Source organism: Trichechus manatus, unplaced genomic scaffold, assembly GCF_000243295.1.
Source record: "Trichechus manatus latirostris isolate Lorelei unplaced genomic scaffold, TriManLat1.0 scaffold00018, whole genome shotgun sequence".
In the NCBI taxonomy this organism is placed as follows: Eukaryota; Metazoa; Chordata; class Mammalia; order Sirenia; family Trichechidae; genus Trichechus; species Trichechus manatus.
In genome coordinates, this window is record NW_004443954.1 from 9145640 (window position 1) to 9157843 (window position 12204).

At 37.0% G+C, this 12204-nt stretch overlaps 1 protein-coding gene across 2 annotated transcripts in view; it reads right to left on the bottom strand.

Annotated features, from left to right (window-relative positions):
- Window positions 1-12204, bottom strand: part of CUNH8orf34 (chromosome unknown C8orf34 homolog) — a 478679-nt gene that overhangs the window by 349067 nt on the left and 117408 nt on the right. For both annotated transcript variants that reach the window (XM_023727760.1, XM_023727758.1), the window contains one exon: window positions 4351-4379. In XM_023727760.1, coding sequence (XP_023583528.1) covers window positions 4351-4379 — 29 coding nt within the window. The remainder of the gene's footprint in view (window positions 1-4350; window positions 4380-12204) is intronic.

Sequence of the window (12204 nt, forward strand, 5' to 3'; positions counted from 1 at the left end):
CCATATACCTACAAGGAAGACCAGTTAATATGACTATTATTCAAACTTACACACCAACCACTAAGGCCAAAGATGAAGAAATTGAAGACTTTTACCAACTTCTGCAGTCTGAAATTGATCGAACATGCAATCAGGATGCACTGATAATTACGGGTGATTGGAATGCAAAAGTTGGAAACAGAAAAGAAGGATCAGTAGCTGGAAAATATGGCCTTGGTGATAGAAACAATGCTTGAGATCGCAGGGAGATCCACCCAGAGGCACCTCAGAAAAAAGGACTAACGATCTACTTCTGAAAGATCAGCCATTGAAAACCCCACGGAGCACAGTTCTACTCTGACACACATGGAGTTGCCATGAGTGGGAGTCAACTTGACAGCAACAGGTTTGGTTTTGGTTTAGGGAATCATGAAAGAGTTTTCAGCAGTGTCATGAATTGAATTGTGTCCCCCAAAAATATCTGTCGACTTGGCTAGGTCATAATTCCCAGTATTATATGACTGTCTACCATTTTGTAACCTGATGTGATTTCCCTATGTATATTCTATCACTATGATGTAATAAGATGGATTAGTGGCAGTTACAATGATGACGTCTACAAGATTAGATAGTGTCTTAAACTAATCTCTTTTGAGATATAAAAGAGAGAAGCGAGCACAGAGACGTGGGGACCTCATACCACTAAGAAAGCAGCGCCAGGAGCAGAGTGCGTCTTTTGGACCCGAGGTTCCTGCGCTGAGATGCTCCCAGAACAAGGGAAGACTGATGACAAAGACCTTCCTCTAGATCTGACAGAGAAGGCCTTCTCCTAGAGCTGACAGCCTGAATTTGGACTTGTAACCTACTAGACTGTGAGAGAATAAATTTATTTTTGTTGAAGCTATCCACCTGTGGTATTTCTGTTACAGCAGCACTAGATGACTAAGACAAGCAGGATTCTAGTTTAGGAAGATTCCTCTCATGGCATGTCTTAGATGAGGCTGCCTAGGACAAAAGGTTGGGAGAGTGATTCATTGAGGGAGGTGCTCTCAAGAGAAATCTCCGAAAAAAGGAACAAGGGGAGAAGCTAGGCAGAGATGTGTGTTCAGCTGAAATCTGTCAGCCTGATCCCATGGGGAACTGTAGAATGTGAATGACATCTCTGAACTGTATTAGTCAGTCACTGGCCAAGGGCTAACACAGGCACTTCTGGGCACCACAGCTCCCAGTGGACTGAGGTAATTCTCAGGAGCATAGTGAGTTCATAAGCATCCAACATTCACATAAGCTGACATAAGGGTTGCACATCCCTAGCGAAGCAGAACTGGGTAGGCACCATCATGTCTACTATATGGCATTTTGAAGGATGAACCGGAATCATAGGAGATTGAACAATTCTATGTATATATGAAAGATAATACTATCTGAACTTGGATGGTGGCTGAGATAGGCTGAATAATGGCCTTCCAAAGATATCCACATTCAGATTCCCAGAACCTGAGAATATGTTACATTACATGGCAAAAGGGATTTTGCAGATGTGACTAACATTAAAGGTTTTGAAATGGGGGTCTTATCCTGAATTATTCAGGTGGGCCTACACTAATCACCTGATTCCTTAGAGCAAAGAAACTTTTATGGCTGTTTCTCCTCTAGAACCTTCAGAAAGGAACACAGGCCTGCCAACTCCTTGGTTTTAGCTCAGTGAGACTAGCGTTGAGCTTTAACCTACACAACTGTAAGATAATAATTTTGTGTTGTTTTAATTTGTTACAGCAGCAATAGAAGCATAATACAGTGGCTAAGGAAAAGAAAATACAAATGACTAAGGAACTGATAAAATCCTCACAATTTAAAAATAACATGAAATAACATTGTCTCTTACCTTATTTTTTCAATTCAAGTATAATTAATAATTCTTACTACCTTTCGTGGGATTCATAAAATAACTTTAAAGATCACAGTAAAAAATGATTTCAATGAAATTATAAGTTATGAGAGTAAAAGATCTGTATTGTATAAAGGTTATGAAAAATATATCTTTAGTGAACTCCAAATTTGTTAAGAGAAGATTAAAAGAGAGAAGAAATTGTACTTATGTTTAATATTACGTTAAAATCACAGGTGCTAGGTCAATAAAAACTGAAAATCACTCTATTTGACTGTTTTTTTAAAGCTGCTAACCAAAAGGTTGGCAGTTTGAATCTACCAGCCGCTCTTTGGAAACCCTCTGGGGCAGTTCTACTCTGTCCTATAGGGTTGCTACGAGTCGGGATGGACTGGTCAGCACACAACAACAATGCATTGAAAATGCAGGATATTGAACGGTGAGTTTCATGTCCACCAGAGGGTGCTATGGGGATAGGTTTGCCCTCATCCAAGCTTGATTTCCGGGCAGGCAAAGTGTGGTAACTCTCGCTCTGGCGAGCGTTCTGGCTAGCGGGTCTGTGTTGCACCTGACCTGCCTTCGCTTGCCATGGTTTTCCAGAAGCCTGTGTTTCCCCATATTACCTGATAAAACCCAGAACCCATTGCTGCCGAGTGGATTCTGACTCAGAGCGACCCTATAAGACAGAGTAGAACTGCCTGTAGGGTTTCCAAAGCTGTAATCTTTATGGAAGTACACTGCCACATCTTTCTCCCGTGGAGCACCTAGTGGTTTCGAACCACTGTCCTTTTGGTTTGCAGCAGAGTGCTTAACCATTGCGCCACCAGGGCTCCTTGTATTATCTGAGACCCCTCCAAAATTAGGTGTGAGAATGGGAGCTTTTTTTGCACTGACATAAATACTTTTTCAATAAAAGTTTATGAAAACTGTTGTCTTCATTGGTAAAAAGGAAAAACAATAAACGAGCAATACATTTTAACCACATCCACAAAGTCTTAAAAAATTGAAATGTTAGGTAAATAAATAAAAATTAGTAGTGCAGTGCAACTCAATTAAATAAAAATTTCCCTGTGTGCCTGTGCTGGTAAGAAATAAGTGACAGAGAGGAGGATATGATGACTTATTAAAAGAAACTGATATTCAAGAGTACATTCTTGAATTTTAGTTATTTAGTGAATCAGAAATACATTTTCATGATACAAAATTTCTATTCAGAGGGGAAGAATATTAAATTTATTGTTTTCATAAAATAATTATTACATTTTAGTGTATTATTTAAAATATCATGATTTATATCACCATATTTTTGGCAAAATACTTTCTATGGTTTTTTGTTGTTTTTCTATCTATACATCTAGTCATCAAGTCAAATTTCATTACGTTTTCTGTTTAGAGAGATATCTGGACTGATGCTCACCAACTGCTTATGAAGGCAAATATTAAGAAATATTTATTTCCAGGTGATCTTCTCTTTTCCAACTATATATCTGATATAGATTTCTTTTCCCAACCAAAGTAACATAACAGATTGAAGGCAGAAGAAGATATGAAAATCTAGCAGTCATCAGTTAAGCCAGGCATTAAAGAGATTTTCAAAAATGTAAGAAATGAGATTTTCTTTCTAATATTTTTAAATACAGTTTTTTTTAAATAAAAATGCATTATTTCTGTTAACATGCAGCAGATTTATCATTGGTATTTTAAAATGAGTAAACATCAATTTTTTCAGTCTTAACTGCTACCACAGAAAATATTGATAGATATAACTCAAATACACAAAAGTTCCTTGAGACTAAAAATTTAAGAACCTCTGTTCCAATGGTTCCTAAATTTATAACTCTAAATCCAATTTCTACTATGAGCAACAACTCACAGAAACATGTCCAACAGGCAACCCAAAGTAAACAATCCAAAAGAGAACACTTGATTCTATTCCAAACTGCCAAAATTTCTCTTTGCCCAGTTCTTCCCCATTTTGGTAATGGCACCTCTGTTCACTCCTTTGCTCATCTTGCGATCCTAGAAATATCATTGACTGATTTCTTCTACAGTCCTTCACACCCAAACCATTGTCAAGTTCCACTGACATCACCTTTAAAATATACTCCAAATCATACCACTTGTCACCATCTTCACAGCTATTACCCCAACTTTCTCTTGGCGTCTTGGAAAATTTTTTAAAAATTCTTACTAATTAAAGTTTCTAAAGGGTATTTGTAGAAAGGTATAACTGTCTTCCTTATCATTATCTTCCTCCTCCTCATCATCATCCCCACCACGCAGATCCAAATAATTTGCATAATATACTGGTATTAGTTTTCTTTTTTTAATATAGTGATTCAGTTTTCTCTAACCAAATTCTAAAGATCTTGAGTCAAAAGTGTAGGCGAACTTTTTAGATGACTCAGAAACTTTTGAATTTAGACAGTGGACTGAATTCTAAGATCTATATTTTCTGTTTATTAGATATATAGTCAACTTACCTTATCAAGTTCATCTGAAATTGCAATACCTGGGATTCAAAAGAGATGTACAAAAAAAGTTTTAGAAGCAATCTTTAACAACCTAAAGTTAAAAAAAAAAAAGTTCTATTTGTAAAAACAAGTATATTCCCCACTTTTTTTCTTTTTAGTTAGTGTTTTGAAATAATGTGGCACATCCTCTCTAACGATGGAAACAAATTAGGAATTCAAGTAAACCATGACAGCCACAAACTTCTGAAACAATGCAATGTTGCAATGAAAATGAGACAGGAACCATGCTGCTTGCAGGGTGTGAAAGGCAGAGCAAACTCGCAAAGACAACCGTAGAGATGGCGCACTATGGGCTGGACTCTTAAGATGACAATCAAATACAGTTTAGCCTGTTAGGATTTGGATCCTTCTCAACAGTTGATTTAGACCCCTGGAATGATAAAATACAGTGAAACCTGTGAGAGCAGGAACTCGATGGGACTGCCTTGTTTTTCCGGGTCTCGCAAGCTTTCCGCCTTTGACAGGGTGCAGTTCTTACACTTTTCTGTCACTTGTTTTAGTGGAAAATATTTTAGTTTTCCTTCTGTATTACCACAGAAGGGTGGCTGGAGGTCATTTCGTAAAATTCCTTTTTTATGGATGAGGAAACAGACTAGAGCATTTCAGTAATTTGTTCCACAGATTACATTAAATGCTTCTAGAGACAACGGATAAATGATTTTCCCTCACATGTTCCCCTTCTCACTATCCACACGTCCCATCCCTCACTGCACATCAGTCTGATTTCTGTCCTGACCATTCCTCCAAATTGTTCTGTCAGTAATGGACACATTTTTCAGTCTTGATTTTAATTTATTTCTCTCTGACGACTGACTCTGTTAACACCATTCTCTTTCCTGAAATGCTCCCCTCTCTTTTCTACTCTCCTTCCTGTCTCCCTTCCAGTGATCCCTCTTTTTTTTTTCATCCTTTCCTTTCAGGGTTCTTTGTCGAACTGTCTTTTCTTCTCACTTGATATACCTCCCTTAGTAACTTAACTCATACTGTTGCTGTTTTTATCTCCTCATATGTGATGATCAGCAAATCTTTATCACCAGCACAGACCTTCTTCCTCAGCTAGTTGTTGAATTCCTATGGGCATTTCACCGTCAACATGTCAGACTAAAGACGTCATCCTTCTCCCTCTCACTTCCCTTTTTTGGAACAACGCCTAGGGCTTAACATGGGCTCTGTGGCTGGGCGTCTAAAGCAGATGTGGCCAGCCCTCAGGTTTGTGGCAAAGAGGACTTGGTGTCAAAACCCCAGCAAGGGATCGCCAAGAGGCAAAAATAGGTGTAAAGTCTGAAGTCTAAAGGAACATGGAGAAGTAACAACAGGATTTGAAGCCAAAGTTCAATAGACTATAAAAAACAAAAAAGAATAATTTGGGTTGGAAAACAGAACCTGAAAATAGTCTCAAGAAAAGAGTCTACTGCATTCAGGTACTGTCACCTGCTCAGGTACATTTTCTTAACATTAACATATTTTGATAACTTTGCTTAAGAAATTATCTAAATAAATCTCCATTCTATTGTATATAACTCAGCTTTCTTTTATCAATGTCAAATTGCCTAGGGTATTTCTCATTTTTTCTTCTTTTTTAATCAAAGCATCCACTGATTAAAAGCAGTCAAAAGAATTTTAATGAAATGCTTCTCTAAGAAGCATGAAACTCTATTAGGAACAACTTGTATTTTGCAGCCAGGATATTTCTCCTAGAGTCTAAGAAGAACTTTTATAGCTATTCCCTGAGAGGACATTAACTGTTTGGGGGCACTTTATTAACCCTTAAAAGTGTCTTTTCACTCAGCATAATGTTTTCAAGGTTCATCTATGTTGTAGCATGTATCAAGACTTCATTTTTCTTTATGACAGTAATATTCCATTGCATGTATGTACCACATTTTGTTCATCCGTTGATTTGTTGAGGAACATTTAGATTGTTTCCATCTTTCAGCTATTGTGAATAGTGCCACAATGAACAATGGTGGACACATATCTATCTGTGTTTCTGCTTTCAATTCTTTTGGGTGTATACCTAGAAGTGGAATTGCTTAATTGTATGGTAATTCTATGTTTAACTTTTTGAAGAACAGCCAGACTGTTTTCCACAGTGGCAGGATCATTTTAAAATCCCACCAGCAACGGATGAGAATTCCTATTTCTCCACATCTTTGCCAACACCTGTTGTTTTCCTTTTTGTTTGTTTGTTTTTCAAATCATAGCCACTTTAGTGGGGGTGAAGTAATATCTTATTGTGGTTTTGACTGCATTTTCCTAATGATAATTGAGCATCTTTTCATGTATTTATTTGTCATTTGAATATCCTCTTTGGTGAAATTCAAATCCCTTGCCCCTTTTTAAATTGGGTTGTCTTTTTTGTTGTTGATTGTTGGAATCCAAAACTTGGATTCTATATTTATCATAACAATGCCAACTTGTTAATTTTGGAGACTATAGTCTCTTTGGCCAGGTCATGTCACTCAACTCTATATTTCTAGTGCCCAGCACATTGCCTGGCATTTCATGGGTATTTAACAACTATGGGACGGTTCTACTCTGTCCTTAGTGTCGCCATGAGCTGGAATCAGCTCGACAGCAACAGGTTTGTTTTTTGGTTTTAACAATACTTGTGGAATAAATTAATGAGCCTATTGAGAGTCTGAATGTTGGGTTCTTATCCAATGAGCGTTTTCTCTTCTTTGTAAATGTGTTAAGTGTTCAATGTTTTCATCCCAAGTCAGTAAGATTTTGGCTAAAACAGAGTTATATAAGATCTAAGACAACATCTTTCATAAAACTTAACAAAAATAGTAAAAATCATAAAGATTCTTAATACTTTAATTCATACTGCTTGACCGTGGATGACCAAGGAATTATGCATTTACTTCATTTTGATAATACCTAATTTAAATTTTTGGATTTTGACCACAAGGATTTCAGGAAGCTTTCTTGAATGCTTTATTAAAATCATGACATATGACATCCATGGTATTGTTGATACTCGAATGTAATAACTAACAATAGGAAATGAGGTCAATGTATCATAACTTGGCTTTTAGTGATCTTGCTGTTTCCTTGGGTAAACTCCTTAATCCCTCAGTGCTAAACAACGGCCCCATCTGTGAAATGCGGATAAAAAACTGCTATGTTATTGGGTTGTTGTGTGACTGATATAATCCGTATAAGGCATTTAGCATAATGACTGGCACACAGCATATGCTTAACAAATGTGAACTACTCTTATTACCACTTTTATTTGGTCAGTTATGAACCTGCTCAATTGGATGAGTATCCAATAAACTGTGCATTCAACCAGCCAAGTCTGTTTTGAATTTTTACATTTGTTTAGCCAGTTAGTATCCTATAGCCAAAAACTGTAGTTGGCTCCATTTTTATCATACCAATCTTTCTTATTTACTTATTTGTTTTGTTTCTCTGCCTGGAAGAGACAAACAGCTGAGTGTGTTCCTTGAAAGCAGATGCATATGTTGGTTTAAGTTGGTGAAACAGGGCTCGGAAGAGAATGAGGTAGTGATGGCCAGCAGAGGACCTTGTAAATACAGGTCAGGCCAATGCAGAGAAAGTCTGCTGGCTAAGTCATGCGTGTCTCAGTGACTTGTGAAAAATAAATACAGGGGAGTTCTCCATCTGTCAACAGGAGAGTTCAAGCATATGGCCGAATGTCCAGCATTTTTAATGCAGTTGTGTAAATTAATAAAATCTAAAATCCAAAAAACAAAATCATCATGTGTTAGTCTAGCTAAGAATTTTAAAGCTTACAGAAACGGGGGAGCAGCAGTGAACAGAAAAATATACAAGAGAAAATTAGTTATTGGTGGCCTTTTTCTAATGGCCTCCAGGCTATCCAGAAATTGGGTACGACCAGTGGGTAACACACAGTTTTGGTGTGTTGTTCTACAAATATCTAGTCTTCTCTGTTATTATTTGAGCCTTGTCTTAAATGTGTATGTGACTGTGTGTGTGAGAGAGACAGACAGAGAGAGAGTCAGACTCTGGATAAGCTGACAGCTGCAGAGCTGAGATAAACCCATCATTCTGAGGGATGTAAATGGTATTTTGGGTGTCAAGCTCAACTAAATAATATGTATTTCTTAAATGTACAGCATTTTTTAGAAAGCATGATGAAGATAAAGCAAAGGTTAATCTTGCCAGAGAGAATTCTTAACAGACAGTATTAAAATTAGGCGCTTGATGGCTGTGACACTGGGAGAAAGGTCCACGATACGATGAAGACACTGAATATCCCTTCTGACCACATGTAGAGGGAGAGTCTGTCTATACCCCTTGTTTGCCTAGTAATTAAAACAAAGAGTAATAAAATTACCATCAGATCAAACAAAGAGCTACCAACCAGCAGCCATCATGAGTCAAACAAGATCCAACAAGAATTAAGGATATTGTTTCAGGATGATGGAAGAACTAGGTTTGCGATTACATAACTGAACTCTGAAGAACTAGAACACAGCAAAGCTGCATTTCTACTGATTCACACTTAACAATCCCAGGCAGACTGGTAACTTGGTAGTGAACACATTGAGCCTAAGACAAGGACTCAGCATTACAATTCAGATAGCAAAAATCATAGAAACTCAAGTCATTCCAAGAAAGTAGTATTTTGTTCAGAAAAAGACTCTTACACAGAGAAAAGAGTAATCCCTCCCTACATGACCGACTATTCCCTTCCTCCCACGTAAATCCCACTACCATCCCCACAAAAAATAAAGTCCCTTTAAAATTATGTGAAGCCAAAAGCAACCCTCCATCATATTTGTAGAAGCCGAATCTTACACCTTATTCTGGCAAGCTGGTGACTCATCTAGTAGCTTCTTTGGCCCTGACTTTAGCCCAAGACTAATGTCCCATATCTGCATCTCTCCTATGTCAGAAACCTGACAAATGTCTCCTTTGTCAGCAATCTGACTAAGGATTGCTACCAGGACATTCTTATTTCTCCAGGCTCCCCCGCAATTATCAAAAGAGTCGACCACTAACTTCTGATCCAGGACTCAATTACGAGGCTCCACCTATAACTCCACACTCAGGTATTTCTTAGGTCAGGCCACACTTGAAAACCCTGACACTTCTGCTATAAACCTGGGCAAGTACGTAATTGAAATGCTGTCAAGCACCTTTATTACACAAGTTTTGAAGCAGGCCAAATACTATCTTGCACATTAACAATATTATAACAAGTGCTTGCAAGGCATTTGTCATATTGTAAAAGAAAAAAATAGCTATTACTATATTGGGAGATCTGTGTAATAATCAGTTACATTTTTAAATCATCCTGCCCTTGGCTCATGTTATTAGGTAAGCTGAGAGGCTGTAAATAAAGAGCCACAGGCTCAGCCCGAAGAGTCAGATTGTAGATATTAATGTGTGTCTTTGTCACATTAACGGATCAGGCTCTTTTCATGAACATAACATAGTAGTAAGTTCGAAATTCACTTTATGATTGTTTTCTCCAAAGTAAATCTAGCAAAATGCAGGGCTTTCTTGAATCTCATCCAGAGGTTGTCTGCTACTGGCAAAATTATAAGGTCCTATCACAAGGCAACTTAACTTCAAGATGAGTTAATTGCGCAAAAGTCTGAGAAAAGGTTCTGGTGAGGTATGAATGAACAGGTATGAAAAAACTAAAGTCTATATATACTTTGCATATATTTGTATACTAAAGGATATATATATATACACACACACATATACTTGCATATATATATATACACTAAAGTACATATACATACTAGTGTGTATATATATACACACACTAAAGTATATATACATATAAATGCTGTCAAGCTCCTTTATTACAAAAGTTTTGGTATATATACTTTAGTTTATATATAACAGTAAGGTATTACATATACACTAAAGTATAAAACAAACTAAAGTATATATAGGGAGCCCTGGTGGTGTAGTGGTTAAGAGCTTGGCTGCTAACCAAAAGGTCAGCAGTTCAAATCCACCAGCCACTTCTTGGAAACCCTAGGGGGCAGTTCTACCCTGTCTTACAGGGTCACTATGAATTGGAACTGACTCGATGGCACCTAACAACAATAACAACAAAGTATATATATACACTTATATATTACTTCTCTCAAAATGTACCAGGTAACAATGCTTAACTTTGATACAAATCATGAAATCTATAAAACCATGCTATGTCAAAAAACATACAGATCCTAAAATATAACCCACTAGAATCTGTCCGTGTTTCAATACTTTATATTTTAGTATTTTTTAATATTCCATGGCATCAAAAGAAAATTTTAATGAGGCTATGGCATTAATGTGTTTCCAAAGTGACTGATTTTTAACTCGAGAAACACACTACCTACCTAAACTAACACAAACCAAGGTAGAAAAACTAAATAAACCTATAAAAAGAGAAGAGATTAAAGAGGTAACTGCAAAACTCCCAACAAAAAAAAAAGCCCTGACCCTCATGGCTTCACTGGAGAATTCTACCAAACTTTCAAAGAAGAGTTAACACCACTACTACTAAAGATATCTCAGAGCATAGAAAAGGATGAAATATTCCTGAATTCATTCTATGAAGCCAGCATAACCCTGATACCAAAACCAGGTAAAGACACCACAAAAAAAATTACAGACCAACCAACATCCCTCATGAACATAGACACAAAAATCCTCAACAAAACTCTAGCCAATAGAATTCAACAATATATCAAAAAAATAATTCACCATGACCAAGTGAGATTCATACCAGGTATGCAGGGATGGTTCAACATTAGAAAAACAATCAATGTAATCCATCACATACATAAAACAAAAGACAAGAACCACATGATCTTATCAATTGATGCAGAAAAGGCATTTGACAAAGTCCAACACCCATTCATGATAAAAACTCTCAGCAAAAATAGGAATAGAAGGGAAATTCCTCAATATAATTAAGGGCATTTATACAAAGCCAACAGCCAACATCATCCTAAATGGAGACAGTCAGAAAGCATTCCCCTTGAGAATGGGAACCAGACAAGGATGCCCTTAATCACCACTCTTATTCAACATTGTGCTGGAGGTCCTAGCCAGAGCAATTTAAGGCAAGAAAAAGAAATAACGGGCATCCAAACTGGTAAGGAAGAAGTAAAAGTATCCCTATTTGCAGATGATATGATCTTATACACAGAAAACCCAAAAAAATCCACAAGAAAACTACTGGAACTAATACAAGATTTCAAGCAAGTATCAGAATACAAGATAAACACAAAAATCGGTTGGATTCCTCTACACTAACAAAGAGAACTTCGAAGAGGGAATTACCAAATCAATACCATTTACAATAGCCCCCAAGAAGATAAAATACTTAGGAATAAATCTAACCAGAGACGTAAAAGACCTATACAAAGAAAATTACAAGACACTACTGCAAGAAACCAAAAAAGACCTACAAAAGTGGAAAAACATACCTTGCTCATGGATAGGAAGACTCAACATTGTGAAAATGTCTATTCCACCCAAAGAGATCTACACATACAATGAAATCCCAATTCAAATTCAACCAACATTTTTTATCGAGATGAAGAAATAAAGCACCAACTTCACATGAAAGAGAAGAGGCCCTGGATAAGTGAAGCATCACTGAAGAAGAAGAACAAAGTGGGAGGCTTCACACTATCTGATTTTAGAACCTATTATACCACCACAGTGGTCAAAACAGCCTGGAACTGGTACAACAACAGATACATAGACCAATGGAACAGAATTGAGAATCCAGACGTAAGTTCATACACCTATGAGCAGCTGATATTTGACAAAGGCCCAAAGTCCTTTAAC